Below are 19,693 nucleotides of genomic sequence, written 5' to 3' on the forward strand. Positions count from 1 at the left end.
GAAAAGATTCAGACAAGGCGGTGTACAGCTTGGCATAAAACTTTGTGTTAACAGTATAAACATTAGTAAAATGGACAAATAAGCAAGAATGTAATCACTGAGGTAAACTTGGAAGATAAACTATTTCACATTAGTCCTATTATTAGGATTCTGTTAACGTTAATTTCGTCTATGATTTTAATTGGATTACACATTTACACAATAGGCTGCATGGAAGAACATTCAAGCAATATAGATATGATACACAATGATGCCAACACATTACAAATGGAACACCGTGCAGAGATTAGAATGTTCAAATAACATAGATTTGATGGTAATGCTTTTCGTATAATACATTATACCTAATGAGAAGCACCTCTTAGTTATTAGTTTCTTACAAACCAGGAGGCTAATTTTAAAAGCAGTTTCCACACTAGCATTTTAATTGTATAGATAGGCTTCTGAGAGTTGGGCCATGTGCAATATGTCTAAACATCTATGATGTGTGTTGTAAGGAGTTGTTCCTTGGGCTGTGTTTTAAAGTCGAGGGAGAACAAGTATGCACACAGAGTGCGTGTTCAAATCTTCATGCATGCTTTTCAAGTAGATTTTTACTTTTTTTTTTTTACAGAAAGAAGTACAAGTGATGGCGTATACTAATGTGCTTTTGATTTGAGAATTGGTACAAAGTCTATGAAGAAAAAAAAAATTGGAGGCTGCTTTTCAAAGCACATAGACTTGCAAAGTTACATATGAAACTATGAAAACAAGCACCATAATCTCTAAGGGCTCCTTTTACAAAGCTGCACTACCAATTAGTGGTGTGCTGAATGTGAAGAAGCCCATTCTGTTCCCGTGAGCTGCTTTGCGTTCAGTGTGCCGCTAATCTGTAGCGCAGCTTTGTAAAAAGAGCCCTAAGTGGGGGAAAAGCTTGAAAATTGTTCAATCAACTTCACTTCAACAAAATATTCGGTAAAGGAGCCTAGAATGTGCTTTAAACCTGGGCCCCATCTTATTATTCACAAGATTAGGAAACATTAGTCAACACACTGTGTGACAGAGGATATGCTTGAAGTTAATAGTTAATAGGTTTTAACAACAACAAAAAAAAAAGTATTAAATTTTCTAGCAGAGAAGTCCATAAACAGTTTTTAGCCAGATAGATATGGGTATTACCATCTCCTTTGTTTACAAATGAAGGATAGGGCCTTCCCCTTAAGATGCCTGGTACTTCAAAGTGATCTGTATTGACCACTGTAGGGGACAGGATGCTAGGCGTTATGGACCATTGGTCTGACCTAGGATGACACCAGATTGACCAGGAGTAGACACAGAACAATGATGAATACATACAAATTAGCAAGAAAGATATAGGCTTGGAATAGTAATAGAAATAAAAAGCAAATGAAATAATAGAATTAAAAATAAATTTTGACTGGTGTCGATTTAACAATGATGGTTTCAAACCACTGTTGAAGCATTATGCTTTCAGTAAGAAAAATTCATAGCATTTCAAATGTGTGAAACAATATTAATGGCACCTTTGTTAAAATTGTTTTATGGTTCTTTTGCAGGGCTTTTGTAACAGGCATTAGCCATGACTAAAAGAGAGGCAGAGGAGTTGATAGAGATAGAAATTGATGGGACAGAGAAGCAAGAATGTACAGAAGAAGGGTAAGAATCCTATGGTTATTTAAGTGTTTCCATTCTTTCAGACTGACTTAACTCATGGTTACTTTTTTTCACTGCTATCAATAAAAAAAGAACTAATGCAGTGGTCCTCAAACTTGGTCCTGGAGGCAACCCAGCCAATCAGGTTTTCAGGATATCCACAATGAATATTCATGAACAGGATTTGTATGCAGTAAAGGCAGTGCATGCAAATATCTCTGATGGATAGTCATTGTAGATATCCTGAAAACCTGACTGGCTGTGTTGCCTCTAAGACCAGGTTTGGGAACAATTGCAATAATAGAATCAGGATAATTCTGACAGAGAATATTACTAAAGCACAGTGAAATTGAATGTACTCAAGTAATTCAGTCAGCATCTTGTGAATATTAGAATGTTAACACCAAAGTAGAGTCCGTAGTCACTAGATGCTTCCAAAGTTGTTTATGGTTTAACTGGGGAGGGGGGGGGGGGGGGTTGATGTCAGTAGTTCACACTGTGAAGAGGAGGCGTAGCCCAGTGGTTTGATCCTGGGGAACTGCTTTGATTCCCACTGCAACTCTGTGTGACTCTGGGCAAGTTGTTTAACCCTCCTTTGCCTTGGGTACAAAATAAGTACCTGTATATAATGTGTAAACCCACTTTGATTGTAACCACAGAAAGGCAGTATAACAACTCCCCACTCCCTTCTCTATTGCTCAGTAACTTGCAGCCTGTTAATGACATAGAGGGGGGAGGAAGGAGGAAACTAAGGTTTTCTCCTGTCATTTCAGGTTAAAATAATATAGGTCCTTTTACTAAGGCATGCTAACGGATTTAGCGCACACTGAATACAGTGCAACCCATTATGGTACTTAGCACACACTAAATCCCTTGGCGTACCTTAGTAAAAGGACTCCTGTGAAACAACATGGGAAATAAATTTCCTGTGTCGTTTTAAATATATTCACATCCCAAACTAAAATGTACTATTGACTTGTAAAAATTGACTTTTTATTTTATAACTTTTTGCACTAATGATACTTAAGCACACTGCATTTTTTAGAAAAAGTGAATGTTTGATCAGTATTTATTTGCAATGTCATTGTTCTTTGTTGTTCAGCATTGTGGAGCAGACGTACACTACAGCAGAGTTTGTTAGTCAGGCTATTGACATCAATGAGCCAGTTGGAAATCTCAAGAAATTGCTGGAGCCAAGGCTTCAGTGTTCACTGGATGCACATGAGATCTGTCTGCAGGATATTCAGGTAAAGAGAATGGGAGGACTACAATTTAGGTTTATATTCCGTACAGAGAGCAGTAAATGGTCATATTCTTGCCTTGTACTTTTAAGTGGTTTTTTAAACTTTGTCTAGAAAGAGGAACTCAAAAACTTAAGATCATTTGTTATTGTATGTGCTGTACATTTATCTTCCTCATCATCCAACTAGACCAACCCAAACAAGTGGGTTAAATTACATCGCCAGCATAAGAGGGTGCAGGTTCGAGCAGCCTGACTCCCTCAGGCCAGGTGCTGTGCCAGTTGAGTCCAGGGGAATAGGTCCTTGGACCCTTCTCTGGTTGAGTTGGAGACCTTGCCTGAGGGTTGGTGCTCCTTGAGTAGCTGGCTGTCAGCAGGTGTCGGGCCCTTTCTGTGTCTCTATCTCCAAGCCTTGGATCACAGTTAAACAAGAAAAAAAATTCTTCAGGAGCCCTTCTTCCTCATGAGGGCTCTAACCCTGAAAGAGTCTTGAAGAAAAAAGAAGAGGAGAGGACATAAGAGAGCAGTTAGTATTGCGGCCTTGGAGTGTCTCCATTCAGGAAAATCTCCCCCTTCGGGTAGTGGTAGGAGTGCCAGCGACATCTTCATCATGGGAAGTAGGCTTGTCTTTGAGGCAGCCAGGGACATTTCCATGGCTCTAGGCCCTAATTGCTGGATAGGGCCATCGGTGGATGCATGGAAATGGCTCTGGAAGGGCTCCAGAGCCAGCTCTGGGTTCTCTAGCAGTGCAAGAGCTGCTCCCTGGGTCGGGCCCGATTTGGTAGGAGTGGTGGCCATGTTAGATTTGGGTCATGCATTTCCCACAGAAGTGCAGTCCAGGAAAGACAGGCTAGACAGATCTGCAGAAAGGATCACAAATGAAGATCCATACAACAAATTGCAATAGCAAAGGAGGTGGCCCTTCTTTGCATTTGGGCGGAGATCCATCTCCCCCTGCTCTCTGTGTCTCACATTGCAGGCTCATTGAATGCCCAGGCAAACTTTCTCAGCCATCTCCGGCTGGATCCAGGGGAGTGGGAGATCTCGGTGCCAGCGTTCGAGCAGATCCCACAGTGATAGGGAATACCGGGCCTTAACCTGATGGCCAACAGAAACAATGCCAGGGTGCCCCACTGAAGCAGAGAGTATGGATACAAAGGAATAGATGCCCTGCTCCAACCATGGCCCACGACTCTCCTCTAAGTATTCCCACCGTGGCCTATGGTGGGACGGGTAGTGGGACACATTGCCCAGCACCCGGGTCAGGTGATTTTGGTAGCTTCAGATTGGCCCAGGTGTCCGTGCTATGCAGACTTAGTTCACCTGTTGGTCAACAGACCTCTGCAGCTCATGGGTCGCCGGGGGCTACTGAGGAAGGGATCCATTCCTCTTTGGTCTTATGGCTTGGCTCTTGAGAGGGCACGCTTGCGAAATGGGTTTCCCAACAGAGTAATTACCACAGTGCTACAGGTGTGAAAGCAGTCCACTTTCATGGCCTATGCGCGAGTCTGGCGCACCTTTTGAGTTCTGGTGCTCTGCGGCAGGCCTTTCAGCTTCATCAGCCACGGTGGCTTCTTTCCTAACCCTCTTGCAAGATGATGTAGACAGGTCCTTGTCTCTGGTTTTGTTAAAGGTCCAGTTGGCCGCATTGGCATGCTTCCAGGGCCATCTGCAGGGTACATTGAGTTCTCACCCAGACATAGTTAGTTTCCTCCGTTGTGTAAATCATCTTCAACCGCCACAGTTGCCTGTTCTTCCATCTTGGAACCTCAATCTGGTATTGCGCACTCTGTAGAGGCCTCCCTTTGAGCTGTTGGGATCTTTCTGAAGGATCTTGCGTGTCAGAACTACTGCAGAGATCCTTTCCTTCGTTTCACGGAGGCTGGGGTTTCCATTCGGACAGTGCTGTCCTTCCGAAGGTTGTGTCGCAATTTCATTTGAATCAACTACTTTTCCTTCCATCGTTTTTGCCAGGAGGATTATCCAACTGAATCTTCAGCACTGTGGTGTCTCGACGTTGGACGCATCCTTCTCAAATACTGGAAGTCAACAATGATTTCCGTCGGTCTGATCATCTTTTCATTCTTCATGCAGGTCACAAGAAAGGTGAAATGGCTTTGAAAGCCACGGTGGCCCAGTGACTCTGAGAGGCAATCTGGTCGGCATATTTAGTCATGAGGCAGTCGCCTCCGTCACACCTTAAAGTGCATTCTACCAGAGCGCAGGCTGCATCCTTCACAGAGTACCGGTTTATTCCCTTGGATGAGATTTGTAGGGCGGCCACTTGGTTGTTGGTTCATACGTTCTCTAAGCATTACAGAATTGACGTGTCAGTGCGTCAGGAGGCGACTTTTGGAGCTTCAGTCATAGCCACCGGGGTGGCATTATCCTGCCTCCATTTGAGGACTGCTTTGGTACATCCCACAAGTTTCTGGATTGATCTGTGGGGCGCTATGGAAAGTAAAATTTAGTCCTTAACTGATATTTTCTTTCCACTAGTCCCAACAGATCAATCCAGAGGCCCACCCTGTTTTTCTCTGCATATTAATGTAGTTGTTCCTTTTCATGTTTGGCACCGGCATTTGATTTCTTTATTTCCAAAAAAAAGAGAAGAATTGTGAATGTTGGTAGTCTGTGGCGCCTTAGGTGTTCTTCTCCCACAGGAGTGGTCGAGGCTTTTGAAGAGACAGGAGAGGAATTGTTTATGAATTATCTGCTTCTTCCACTGCTTTGATATCGACTACTGAGGTTCTGGCAGCTGCATGTGACCACATATACCAAACCTCTGAAGGTCTTTCTATCTCCACCTGCTGGTAGAGGGACGTAACCCCCCAACACTCTGAGACTAATGGAAATAAAATTATTAGGTAAGGACTAATTTTACCTTTTTCATATACTGTATAAAGGAGAAGCGGCATACAAAGTGGCTCACTGGATTAAAGTGGCTATAGAGGCAGCTTATATTCTGTCAAATAAGATGGTCCCAGGTGACCTTTTGATCCCGTTCAAACAGGGAACAGGTGACTTCTGAGCTGAGGCTCAGGCTGTGTCTCTAGAGAACACTTGCTGTGCAGCAGCCTGGTCCTCTTTGTTCTTTTGTGAAGCATTACAAGCTCAATCCTTTGGGCAAGAGATGGCAGCACCTTTTGGCAGAGTGGTTGTGTTGGGAGCCTTGTCTTCCTTCCACCTGGATGTATAGGGCTTTCTAGCTTGGACCATAAGAAGAATGAAATTTAGCCATACCTATTTCCTTTCCTGGAGTCCTGCAAGACCAGTCTATTATCCTGGCCTGGAAGACCAGGGATTAGGAAGTACTCTCTTGGCTGTCTGCTTCTGGGGTTTGTGGTACTGTACTCGTGCTCTCTGAGCTTCTATTGATGTAAATAGTAGTAATTATTAAAGGTATTTCTCTTTTGAGTTACTCAGTTCCTGAAAGGATTCCCTGAGGATCCTCATGGAACTCTGGGAATTTATCTATCTGCCTTGTTAGACTTGTAGTAATCGGGTTCAGGTTGCACCAGTGATATCACACTGAACAAATGCAGCGTGGCTGGAGTAAAATATGTAACCTAATACAAAATGGCACAGTTCCAGCCAATATTACAAGTTGGTGCACTATTCAATGGGTGAAAATGGAGAAAAAGCCCTCAGAAACCTCCAGTATAATGCTGGTGGTTTAGTGCGAGGTTATACAAAGATTTTTTGTGACATAACTCACGCAACGGTTCTATCATAGAGCAAAAAACTCCACTTCCCAGGCTGTTATTTAAGTCTCAAGTTCTACACACAATATAAGCAATGTTAAAGCAGTATTTCTTGTGCTCTCTATATTTAACAACACACAGGGTAAAGTAGCACTTAGCTTGTAGTTTAATTCAGCACTCTTCTATAACCGTTCAACGGGGACCGCCGTTTCACCTAGAAACATGGCTTCATCAGGAACGAAGTGCTTTCTGTAATGTTGAGTCAGAAATTTAAGCTGGAGGCATAAATTTGAAAATGTCGCCATTTTCAAATTTATGCCTCCAGCTTAAATTTCTGACTCAACATTACAGAAAGCACTTCGTTCCTGATGAAGCCATGTTTCTAGGTGAAACGGCGGTGGGGGATGACCATCTGCGCCCACCGCAGTTACTGGTACTCCGGACTTGGAATCTGAACCTAGTTTGGTGGTCAATGCAGCACCCTTCCCCCTTTGAGCCTTTAAACCAATTTTATCTTTGAAGGATCTCACTCTGAAAACAGTTTTCCTGGTGGCTGTTGCCTCAGCGCGGCATGTGTCGGAACTGCAGGCCTTGTCATGCAAGGACCCCTTTCTCCGATTTACAGAAGCAGGAGTATGCATTCAGATGGTGCCATCCTTTTTGCCCGAGATGGTGTCACGTTTCCATCTGAGCCAGGCTTTGGTATTACCGGTGTTTCACTGGGAGGACTATCCCCCAAGTTCCGGGTGCTGTGGTGCCTGGATGTTCATTGTATTCTTATGTGTTACCTAATGACTTCTTTTGTACTTCATGCTGGCCACAAGAAAGGAGACATGGCATCCAAGGCCACGGTGGTGCGTTGGTTGCGGGAGGCGCTAATTTTGGCTTACATAGCTGTGGGTAGATCTCCTCCCTTGCAGGTATGGGCACACTCCATGAGAGCACGGGTAACTTCACATGCTGAGTTTTGCTTGGTTTTATTGGAGGACATTTGCAGGGCTGCCACGTGGACTTTGGTACATTCCTTTACTAAGCATTACAGATTGGCCGTGGCGGCCTGTCAGGACGCAGCATTCGGAGGTTCGGCCCTATCTTCTGGGGTGAATCTATCCCGCCCTACTTGGACTGCTTTGGTACATCCCACGACTCTGGATTGATCTGTGGGACGCTATGAAAGAAAAAACTAGTTCTTACCTGATTAGTTTTCTTTCCTTTAGTCCCAACAGATCAATCCAGAGGACTGCCCTTTCTAAGTTTATTTTCTGTGGTTTGTTTCAGGTTTAGCATTTCATTTCCAGTGATGGAAGAGTTCCTGCGTTTGGTTTCAATCTTAACAAAAAAAAAAAAAAACAGCAAATGAGACGAAACAAAAAGCAAACAAACGAGACGAAACTGAAGAAACCTCATAGAAAAGAGGATAATGCAGTATCCACTCTGGCAGTGTACTTCAGTCTCCCACTTTGGCAGTTGGAGTTCCAAATTTAGTTCATAGAGGCAGAAGAGTGGCCTGGTTGGATTTCTGAATTTCTACTGCGTTGGTATTGACCATATTGAAGAGAAGGTGGCTGCACATAACCACATATAGCTATCTCAATTTCCATCTGCTGCTAGAGGGATATAACCCACAAGTCTCTGGATTGATCTGTTGGGACTAATGGAAAGAAAATTATTAGGTAAGAACTAATTTTTCAATCCATGGCTATACTCTTTTTGTACCTACAGAAGGATCATGTTCCTAGTCCATATCCTGATGACCACTTTCAAAACCTGTTTATATAGAGGAGCTGTGCTGTGTAACTAAGCAATGCACAATGCTGACTCCAGTAGCATAGTAATTAGAGAAGTCCCATTTTATTGGTAGAGTGAAGTACCAGGCATTAATTTAAGACCCAGTATATGGTTATTAGAATTTAAATTAAACCATTTCTTTATTACTCGTTTATTGCATCTTAAGAGTAGTATACTAAGGCTTCAAGTATCTCATAAATGTTAAAGATCGTTTGCTCAGTGTTGGCTGATGACTTGTTTAGTGTGTGGTTTTCATTGACAGCTGAAAATTATTAAAAGTACAAGCTTACTTTCTTTTTCTCCTTTCAGAGAATGTGAGCTATAATCAAAACTTGTGTAAATGGAGAAAGAAGAGCAGGCACTTTGCCTCACTTTCACAAAATAAAGCAGTCAAATTTATGATTGTGATCTATAGCACAAGTCTAATAAAATAACTTTCATAGCACTTTCTGTTCATGTTTAGTGGAATAACAAAGGTCTTGGGGACCCTTTTACTAAGCTACAGTAAGCACTAATGCATGCTTACTGCAGGTTAAAAAAAAACACTATATGGGGCATGCTCTGTTGTGTTTGGGGACAGAGAGTAAGCTTGCCCAGTGCTAATTGGTCAGCGTAGCTACATCGCCATGTGGTTAGTGTATGAGCCCTTACCACTTACAAAATAGGTGTAATTAAGGTTTTGCATGCTAATGAGAAAATTAGCACATGGCCATTATTCAAAAAATGGAAAACGTGACCATTTGACAGCCATGCTAAAAGTGGCCTCAGCGCACGGGAAATCTGTGCATTAGTCATAGTGCAGGCCACTTTCTAGTGCAGCTTAAGGGCCCATAGTGTGTGAATATAGCAGTAGTATAGTGCTGTCTTTATCTGCCTTACTATGTTACTATATGTTTTTATGTATATAGTATAGTCACTCAGCTGTAAAATGTGGGAAACCCGAGTCTACTTGGCCTACAGAGTTTGCTGCAGGGTGATAAGATTTTTGTGGCTTTGTCAGAATGTAAAGGGTACAGCAATCCTCCTGTAAGAGTACAGAAGTAGGATTACTTAGGATTGTCCTGAAACAGCCACATGTTCTGCTAGCAAGGCTACAGTGTTTGATATCAGCAGTTCAGGAATTGATTATTTTTATATGGTATTGCTTCAAAGAAAAGACCTTTTTAATGAAAGTTCTCTGATTCTTAAAAGAAATGTTGAAAGACTAATAATGTTTCTTTCCTGCTGTCCACAAGCTTGATCCTGATCGCAGTCTGTTTGACCAAGGAGTTAAGACAGATGGAACCGTACAGCTGAGTGTACAAGTTATATCCCGACAAGGTACCTTCATTTGCAGTTGCAGCAAATTCCATGTTTATTAACCTATCAATTTAAATTTTGGGAGTGAAAGACTGTTTCCATATCATCAAGCTGATCAATCCATAGACTGGTGGGTTGTGTCCATCTACCAGCAGGTGGAGATAGAGAGCAAACTTTTGCCTCCCTATATGTGGTCATGTGCTGCCGGAAACTCCCCAGTATGTTCTCTATCTCAGCAGGTGGTGGTCACACACAGCAGCAGCTCTGGCTAGGCCTCCAAGCCTAATCCTTAGGTTTTGTTGAGGCCTGGGGTTGAGGGCTCTTTTGAGCAAGTGCAAACCTGGTGGTGCCAGGTCCCTCCTTTTCTCCCCCCTCCCGCTGGCTCCGTTTAAAAAAAAAAAAAAAAAAAAAAATTTTAAACGTCTTTAAAGGCGTTTAATTCGACGTTTCTTTAAACGTTCATTGCAGCTACTCACTGGGACACCAGTTCGTTACAGCTCGGAGCGGCAAGCAGGTAATTTTACCTTTTTATAGCGGGCAGGGGGTTCCCCGATTCTTCTCCTCGTGGCATATGGCGTCGGAGGGCGAGGGCGCAAAGGGTCGCTCCCCGGATCGCTGGAGCGCTTCTAGAGGGGATGCGGGGGTTTTACAACCTGATTCGCCCTTGATGGGTGACAGTTTAGTGACCGATGAATGTCCCGGTCGTTCCTCCGGCGTGGCGGTTTTTTTCCCGCCATAAACGCCCATCCCCGCTCCTCGCCTCCGCCATCTTGGTCGGCCACGCGGCTCGGACGGCTTCTTCGTGGGCCGCCCTTGAGGTTGGAGACATTAATGCCATGAACGCCCTTAATTTGGGCGACGGCACAAGCGGCTAAAGTTAAGCGCCGTTCTTCCCGCGCGGCTCCTTCGCGGAGTTTCGCGCCGGACGCCATTTTGGATGCGCAGCATGTCTCTCCCCCGCTATTGCGAGCGCCGGTTGAGAGTGCGTCTAGGGCTGTTGCCCAGGCTGCGGAAGTGCACAGTCTGGGGGGTTTCTCCCCCGAGTTTGTTTTGCTGCTGCATCAGGCTTTCCTCATGCAAAACGCTGCCCCTGCTCCCTCTTCTGATAAAGAGGTTGAGGTTCCCAGAGGTAAACGCCCTCGGGTTGATTTCCAGGCCTTGGAGGACTTTGTCTCCTCCGATGTAGATGAGGGCAGCGTGTCTGAGGTCTCCCAACGGTCCTTTGCGGATTCCTTGGAGGAGATAGATCCCCGCTCGGATGGAGCGGATGACCCCTCTGCAGCGCGGCTTTTTAGCCCAGAGGATTTGCCCAACCTGTTTTTTACAGGCCATGGACACTTTGAAGATTTCCTCTCCGGAGGACGTCTCTCCCTCAGCCCCTGTTGGCTCTGCCATTATGCTGGGGACGAAGCGCCCGCCTAGATCCTTCCTCATGCATGATGCCATGCACACCTTAATTGCGGCTCAATGGGATGTCCCGGAAACGAGCCTTAAAGTGGCTAGGGCTATGTCCCGCCTCTATCCTTTAGCTGTGAGTGAACGTGAGGCCTATCTGTGGCCTACCGTGGATTCTTTAATCACTGCGGTGACTAAGAAAACGGCGTTGCCGGTGGAAGGTGGCACGGCCCTAAAGGACGCCCAAGACAGAAGATTGGAGGCGGCCTTAAGGTCGTCCTTTGAGGCAGCTGCTTTAAGTTTGCAGGCCTCAGTTTGCGGCTCCTATGTGGCCAGGGCGTGCCTGACTATGGTGCAGCGGGCTTCCCCCTCGGATCTTTCCTTGAGGGCTGATTGGCCGGCCCTGGAATCGGGCTTAGCCTATTTGGCAGACTTGCTGTATGATGTCTTGAGAGCCTCAGCTAAAGGCATGGCTCAGACAGTCTCTGCGCGGCGGTGGCTTTGGCTGAAACATTGGTCTGCTGACCACGCCTCTAAATCCCGCCTGGCTAGATTGCCTTTTAAAGGCAAGCTGCTCTTTGGGGTCGAGCTGGACAAAATCGTGACCGATCTCGGCACGTCTAAGGGCAAGAAATTACCAGAGGTCAGGGCTCGGGCTAGTACTCGTCCCGGTACCTCCAGAGGACGGTTGCTGGAAGCCCGTCGGTACCGCCCGGGCAAGTCGGGTTCCTCTGCCCCCTCTTCCTTCAAGAGGAATTTCTCCCCAAAGCAGCATTCCTTTCGCAGAGACCGCCGTCCCGGAGGTGCTCCCTCCGGTCCTCCCCCAGGGTCTCGTACCCAATGACGGGGCCTTGGTCCACGCCCCAGTGCAGATTGGAGGACGGCTGTCCTCGTTTCTGGGCGAGTGGACCACTATAACTTCAGACGCGTGGGTGCTGGAAGTCATCAGAGACGGCTACAAGCTAGAGTTCTGCCAACCCTTAAGAGACGGGTTTGTACTCTCTCCCTGCAAGTCTCCGGTCAAGCTGTGGCAGTGCAGCAGACCTTGGACAACCTGATCCGCCTGGGTGCGGTCGTTCCGGTGCCAAAAAATCAGATTGGCAAGGGACGTTACTCCATTTACTTTGTGGTTCCAAAGAAAGGAGGTTCTGTCCGGCCTATCCTCGACCTCAAAGGGGTCAATCGGGCCTGGAAAGTGAGGCACTTTCGCATGGAGACTCTCCGCTCTGTTATAGCGGCAGTGAAGGCAGGAGAGTTCTTGGCTTCCTTGGACATCAAGGAAGCGTACCTGCATATTCCCATCTGGCCTCCTCTCCAACGCTTTCTGCGTTTTACAGTCCTGAGACGACACTTCCAGTTCAGAGCCCTCCCTTTCGGGTTGGCTACTGCTCCGCGGACCTTTTCCAAAGTAATGGGGGTCATAGCGGCCTTCCTGCTAAAGGAAGGAGTACAAGTCCATCCTTATCTGGACGACTGGTTGATCCGAGCCCCCTCTTATGCAGAGTACGGCAAAGCTATGGACCGGGTAGTTGCTCTTGTGAGCTCCCTGGGATGGATCATCAACTGGAAGAAGAGCCAGCTGCGCCCGACTCAGTCCCTGGAGTATCTGGGAGTTCGATTCGACACCCAAGTGGGCAGAGTGTTCCTGCCAGACAATCGGATTGTCAAGCTTCAGGCTCAGGTGGACTAGTTCCTAGTAGCCTCTCCTATTCGGGCTTGGGACTACGTGCAGCTGTTGGGCTCTATGACGGCCACGATGGAAGTAGTGCCCTGGGCCAGGGCTCATATGAGACCACTACAGCTATCTCTGCTGCTGCGCTGGACTCCGATGTCGGAGGATTATGCTGTGCGCCTTCCCGTGGACCCAGCAGTGCGCAAGGCGCTGAGCTGGTGGACGCAGACAGACAAGTTGTCTGCAGGATTGCCTCTGGTGACCCCGGAGTGGATTGTCGTCACGACAGACGCCTCTTTGATGGGCTGGGGAGCCCACTGCTTGGGAAGGACAGCGCAGGGGCTCTAGTCTCCTGCAGAGGCAAGTGGTCTATCAACCTCCTGGAACTCAGAGCCATTCGGTTGGTGTTATTGGAGTTCATCCCGGTACTGGTGTTGTAGCCTGTACGGGTCCTGTCGGACAATGCCACGGCTGTGGCCTATATCAACCGCCAGGGAGGTACCAAGAGCGCCCCTCTAGCCAAGGAGGCTATGAGTCTTTGCCAGTGGGCGGAAGCGAACCTGGAGCAGCTTTCAGCGGCCCACATTGCCGGAGTCATGAATGTCAAGGCGGACTTTCTCAGTCGCCATACCTTGGAGCCCGGAGAGTGGCAACTATCTGCTCAGGCGTTCTTGGACATCACGAAGCGCTGGGGCCAGCCGAGCCTAGATCTGATGGCGTCATCGGCCAATTGCCAAGTGCCGCGCTTTTTCAGCAGAGGACGGGACCCTCGATCCCTGGGAGTAGATGCTCTTCTCCAACAGTGGCCGACACAAGAGCTCCTCTATGTGTTCCCGCCCTGGCCCATGTTGGGCAGGGTGCTAGACCGGGTGGCAAAGCATCCCGGCAGGGTAATCCTGGTGGGTCCGGATTGGCCCAGACGTCCCTGGTATGCGGACTTGATCAGGCTCTCAGTCGACGATCCTCTGCGGCTGTCAGTGGAGCAGGGCCGGTTACATCAGGGTCCCGTGGTGATGGAGGATCCCTCTCCCTTTGGTCTTACGGCCTGGCTATTGAGCGGCAGCGTCTGAGGAAGAAGGGCTTCTCAGACAAGGTCATCGCCACTATGCTGAGAGCGAGGAAACGCTCTACTTCTACTGCTTACGCCAGGGTTTGGCGTACCTTTGCAGCATGGTGTGAAGCAGGCTCACTTTCTCCCTTCACTGCTCCAATTTCTTCAGTGTTGGCGTTCCTGCAAGAAGGTCTGGAGAAAGGCCTGTCGCTCAGTTCCCTTAAAGTCCAGGTAGCGGCTCTGGCTTGCTTCAGGGGCCGCCTGAAGGGTGCTTCCCTGGCTTCGCAGCCAGATGTGGTGCGCTTTCTCAAGGGAGTTAATCACCTGCACCCTCCTTTGCACTCAGTGGTGCCTGCGTGGAATCTCAACCTGGTGCTAAGAGCATTGCAGAAGCCGCCTTTTGAACCCTTGTCGAGGGCATCTCTGAAAGACCTGACGTTGAAAGCAGTCTTTTTGGTGGCTATCACTTCAGCCAGAAGAGTTTCCGAGCTCCAGGCGCTCTCATGTCGAGAGCCTTTTCTGCAGTTCACTGAGGCAGGAGTGACTATTCGCACAGTGCCTTCCTTCCTGCCCAAGATTGTTTCTCGCTTCCATGTGAATCAGCAGCTCTGTCTCCCTTCCTTTCGTAGGGAGGACTACCCAGAGGAGTACTCTGCTCTTAAATATCTGGATGTGAGACGAGTCATCTTCAGATACTTGGAAGTGACCAATGATTTCCGGAAATCGGATCATCTGTTTGTCCTGTTTGCAGGTCCTCGTAAGGGTCTGCAGGCTGCTAAGCCTACAGTGGCAAGATGGGTCAAGGAAGCCATTGCAGCGGCTTATGTGGCCGCGGGGAAGGTGCCGCCTATCCAGCTGAAGGCTCACTCCACGAGAGCTCAGGCGGCCTCGATGGCAGAGGCCGGATCCGTCTCCTTGGAAGAGATATGCAAGGCGGCAACTTGGGCTTCGGCTCATACATTCTCCAAGCATTACCGTTTGACTGTGGCTGCACGGGCGGAGGCCCGGTTTGGAGCTTCAGTGTTGAGGTCAGGGATTTCAATGTCCCGCCCTGGGTGAGTACTGCTTCGGTACATCCCACCAGTCTATGGATTGATCAGCTTGATGATATGGAAGGTAAAATTATGTATAATCATACCTGATAATTTTCTTTCCATTAATCATAGCTGATCAATCCATAGCCCCTCCCAGATATCTGTTCTGTTTTTATTCTGGTTGCATTTCAGGTTCAAGTTTAGTCTTCAGTTATTTCAGAAAGACTTCGTGTTCAAGTTCTTTCACTTGGATTCTTCAAGAGTTGAGACGAGTTTGTGTTACAGTGAGCTGCTGCATTCCTCTCCCCTCCGTTTTACGGGGCTGGATTGAGACATAAATTCTGCCGGCACTCCCTCCCGCTTCGTGCGGCTGTAGGGCAGCTTTGTACCCCTCCCGCTTCGGCGGTGTTAGGGTCAGTCAGCTCCTCCCGCGGTTGCGGTTGCAGGATAAGCCAGATCCCCCCGCATCGGCGGGTGTGGTGTCCCTCCCCCGCTCCGCGGGGATGAGCTGGACGGATTCCCCTCCCCCACTTGTGTGGGGATGAGCTGGGTTAATTCCCCTCCCCCGTTTCGGCGGTGGTGAGCTGGGCAGAGTGTCCCTTCGTGGGTGTAATTCTCTAAGTGCTGAGTCCTGCGGATGGAGCTTTGATATCGACATACTGAGGAGTTTCCGGCAGCACATGACCACATATAGGGAGGCAAAAGTTTGCTCTCTATCTCCACCTGCTGGTAGATGGACACAACCCACCAGTCTATGGATTGATCAGCTATGATTAATGGAAAGAAAATTATCAGGTATGATTATACATAATTTTACCTTTTTGTGTTTTTATAGAAAGGAGATATTAATGCAGAACTCTAGTAGCCATATTGATCCTGGAGTAAACACATTTTGCAAGTTGATAACATGACAGTTCTCCATAGTTTACAGTAAACATGAATTGACAAGACCACGTAAGACTCTAACTTGTTACATCTATTCTGCCCTCTGCCATCCCGGGAAATGTAGCAGCACAAATATCGAGCAATAATAAACTCTTCCTTATTTTCCTTTTGCTTCAACAAAGCTCATTGAGGCTGATCCACAAAATATTTGACTCAAAATTGAGGCCAATGCAATTGAACAAATATGGGAAGATATATTCATAATCCAGCTTTCATTATAGATATCTGAAGGAACTTCTGAATGGGACACTCTTGCAGGTGGATTCTCTGTGGGTGAATACGTGCTAATCTGCTGAGATGGCCTTTTTTTTTTTTTTTTTTAACCGTTCAACATTGCAGGGACAGAGTGAATGTACCCACCTACTTTCCTCACAGAGAAAAGATATTTCCCCCGCCCCTTAGACTGCACAGAATTCTGCCTTTCCCGAGCAGAATTTCGTGCAGTCTACCTTTGCAGGCACAGATCTGATGAAAAGTGACTCCTTCCCGCCACACTCGCCAGTCTGGAGAATGAGCTGCAAAGCTACAGGTTGGGCTGCTTCCTCCTCTACTTCCTTGATTCCTTTACGGTTCCTTTAAGCTGTGCGACTGTACATAGACCCACATGATTCAAAGGAAAAGTTGGGCCCGGGATGGCAAAGGAACAGAAAGCAGTCCGATCTGTGACTGCAACTCTTCCTCTTACAGTGCTGGACTGGTGAGTGTGCGGGGGAGCTGGAAAAATACGGAGTTTAGATGCAGGGAGGGGGCTGGAAAAAGGTGGATGGGTGTGTGTGCGTGCAGTGGGAATGAAGTGAAGGTCTGTATGAAAGTGAATGGGGAAAACTGCGGTGAGGGGGTATTTCATGCCTGGGGGAGATGCCAGCCCTTATAATAGGGGCATTATGCATGCAAAGAAATTACAAATAGTGTGCAGAATTGAACATTCTGTGCAGAATTCCCCCTGGAGTAAAAAGAAGGTAGTACCTGGAGACAGGCTCCAATATGAATAAGGGAACTTCATTTTGAAATCCCTGCATCTGCTTTTCAAGGAATAACCTGCAGTAGTTTACATTGAGAAAAGTATGTAGATTTTCAAAGGGGAAGCGCCTTGCAATGGCTAAATATGAGGCTGCCATGGAGTACAGAATCTCAGATTATGACCAGTTAACCTGTCCTCTCATGTTTCATTAAGGTACGTCATGCTTTCCTTCCTCGACTTCCCTAGTGTTTCAGTACTGATACACATAGGTAACATAAAAATAACATAAATCTCTCCAGCGGGAGATTCTGTAAGACCAGAAAGGGTATATTTGTCTCAGTTGTATTAGCTAAAAATGAATGGATTGAATTTTTGTGCCCCACCCCTAAAGTTGTTTAAATAGTGGGATTTGATAAAAGGTTTCTCAGTGGATGAAAATGCAAATATTAATTTAAACCAAAACAGTTCTTTTAGGAGTAAATAATAGTATACTAGCTGCAGCTATTTTCTATGGTATTTAAATACTGTAGCTTGAATTTATTTGAACCAAAGAAAAGAGGTTCAGCTGTAGCTATCAAGGTCAGAAGCAGTTCTGCGAGTCCTGCATGCTGCAGTTTTCAGCAGTTTTAAGTCTTACCTATTAAATTGCTGCAGCTGTTTCCATATTGAACTGTAGAAGGAAGTTTAAGCTGTTCTGTCATGTGTGAAATTAACAGTAAAATTTCTGCTTATGAGAGGTTCTACAAACTTTAAATGCTGTTAGTCACCTAGAAAACCCAGAAGACTAGAACCATTCAAATTCAGAAGTTTTTTTTCAAAATGTGATGGTTTGTTTTTTTGTTTTTTTTTTTTTACCATTACAGGCTTCTGTTCCACAGTAATCTACACCGTTCCATGCAGATCACATAATCATAAGATACCAGAATATACACAGAACTTAATCTAAATTCAAATCATCCTATATAATAATTCTCACCACCAACGTTCTAATGTGGGACTGCCTGTGTCCGTGGCTCCTGGAGTCGCTGAGCTAGGCTCCATAGCCAGGATGACGTCACTAACAGCTGATTCCCAGGCAGGGGGAGGAGTAGTTTCCCTACTCCTACTCCTCCCCCTGCCTGGGAATCAGCTGTCAGTGCGCCACTCCCTGCCACTTCGGAGCAAGTGGCAGGGAGCGGCGCATCAAAAAACTACAAGCGCGGCACCACAGAAATCCCCCCCTCGGCACATCAAACACCCCCACCCGAAGCGCATCAAACCCCATCGCCACCCGCAGATGCCAGTAGTAATGCTGAACAGCCGCTGCTGCTTCTCCTGTTTAGAAGCAGCAGCCGCTACAAAAAGAAAAAAGAAGCGATAAATGTTGTTAAACCCAGCCCAAATCATTCGCAAATGCCCGAGTCTTACAACGCAGTCTCTGCATCCGCTCCTTCTCTCGCCTCCACGTCACTGCCCCTGGAATAAGACCCTGGAGGAGCACGGTGACGTGACTGGCGAGAGGAGGAGTGGCTGCAGAGACTGTGTTGAAAGACTTTGGCATTTGCGAATGGTTTGGGCTAGGTTTTAAAACATTTATCGCGTCTTTTCTTTATGTAGCGGCCGCTGCTGCTCAACAGGGAAAGCAGCAGCGGCCAGACAACGTGACCACTGGCAGCTGCGGGTGGCGAGGGGGTTTGATGTTCTGGGGAGGGGGTCGCTGGACATGGATGGCTCGAGGTGGGGCAGGGGAGAGGGAGGTGGGGAGAGGGTCCCGAGACCTGAGAGGTGGGGAGGGGGGCCCTGCGAGAGCGGGGGTGGGGGCTCACACTCACTCACTGTCTCTCACATACACTCTCTCTGACACACTCCCTGTCTATCACACTCTATCGCTCTGTCTCTCACACACACATGCTGTCTCTCTCTCTGACACACACACTCAGAGGAAAACCTTGCTAGCGCCTGTTTCATTTGTGTCAGAAACAGGCCTTTTTTTACTAGTTTCACATATTTCTCAAACAGAACAACCTTAAGTTGTACCTGGATGTTACAGGTACAACAGAGACATAAAATTGTATTGAATGTTTCTGTATTATGATTTTGTCTCTTTCATAAGTCCTCTGATTTTAGCTGATAATGCCAACATCCTCATTGGAGGGGGGAAAAGATGTTTATATGATGAGGTTTATAAAATAGTGAGTAGGGTGGAACAGTTAGATGTGAATTGCTTGGTTACTCTTTCTAAAATTACTAGGACTAGGGGGCACACAAAGAAGTTACTAAGTAGTGACTTTAAAACGAATCAGAGAAAATATTTCTTCACTCGAGTAATTTAAACTCTGGAATTCATTGCCAGAGAATGTGGTAAAATCAGCTTAGCAGGGTTTAAAAAAGGTTTAGATAATTTCTAAAAGAAATCTATAAGCTGCTATTAAGGTGGACTTGGGAAAATCCATTGCATATTCTAGGATAAGCAGCATTGAAATCTGTAATTTTGACCTGGATTGGACACTGTTGGAAACAGAATATTGGGCTTGATGGACCTTCTGTCTGTCTCAGTATGGCAATGCTTATGTTCTTGGTTAAACACCAGAAAAACACCACTTCCCCTAGTATTCTCTCGCTCCTCCCCTGGCTTGTCTTGTATCCTCCACTCAGTTTTTTTGCCTTTTTCTGCTCTGATGTACACATTTGATTCCAGTGCAAAAACACTTTTTTTTTTTTTTTTTTTTTTTTTTAACTCTTAAAGGACCCCTAAATAGCTGAAAAATAACCTACATAGAAGCCTTGGTTATAACTTTGGATCAGCTATATCTGACTTTTTCTAACTTTGAGTTGGGGATGAGCCTTTAGGGAAAGGAGGTAGAGGCGTTTGACTTTTCCACTTTTAAAATTTGGGGCACAGTTTTAGGCAGTGGGAAGGAGAGCAGAGATGGCAGTTCAGTCCCTAGAATTTGTTTCAGTCCTCCCCCAAC

General features: G+C 46.4%; 1 protein-coding gene across 2 annotated transcripts in view; it reads left to right on the forward strand.

The window, feature by feature from the left end:
- The window catches only part of GABPA (GA binding protein transcription factor subunit alpha), a 67,424-nt gene that overhangs the window by 7,907 nt on the left and 39,824 nt on the right, over positions 1–19,693 (forward strand). For both annotated transcript variants that reach the window (XM_030204269.1, XM_030204268.1), the window contains exons 2-4: positions 1,557–1,656; positions 2,756–2,900; positions 9,621–9,705. In XM_030204269.1, the coding sequence (XP_030060129.1) occupies positions 1,580–1,656; positions 2,756–2,900; positions 9,621–9,705 (307 nt within the window). In that variant the 5' untranslated portion in view covers positions 1,557–1,579. The remainder of the gene's footprint in view (positions 1–1,556; positions 1,657–2,755; positions 2,901–9,620; positions 9,706–19,693) is intronic.

This window comes from Microcaecilia unicolor, chromosome 5 (genome assembly GCF_901765095.1).
Source record: "Microcaecilia unicolor chromosome 5, aMicUni1.1, whole genome shotgun sequence".
In the NCBI taxonomy this organism is placed as follows: Eukaryota; Metazoa; Chordata; class Amphibia; order Gymnophiona; family Siphonopidae; genus Microcaecilia; species Microcaecilia unicolor.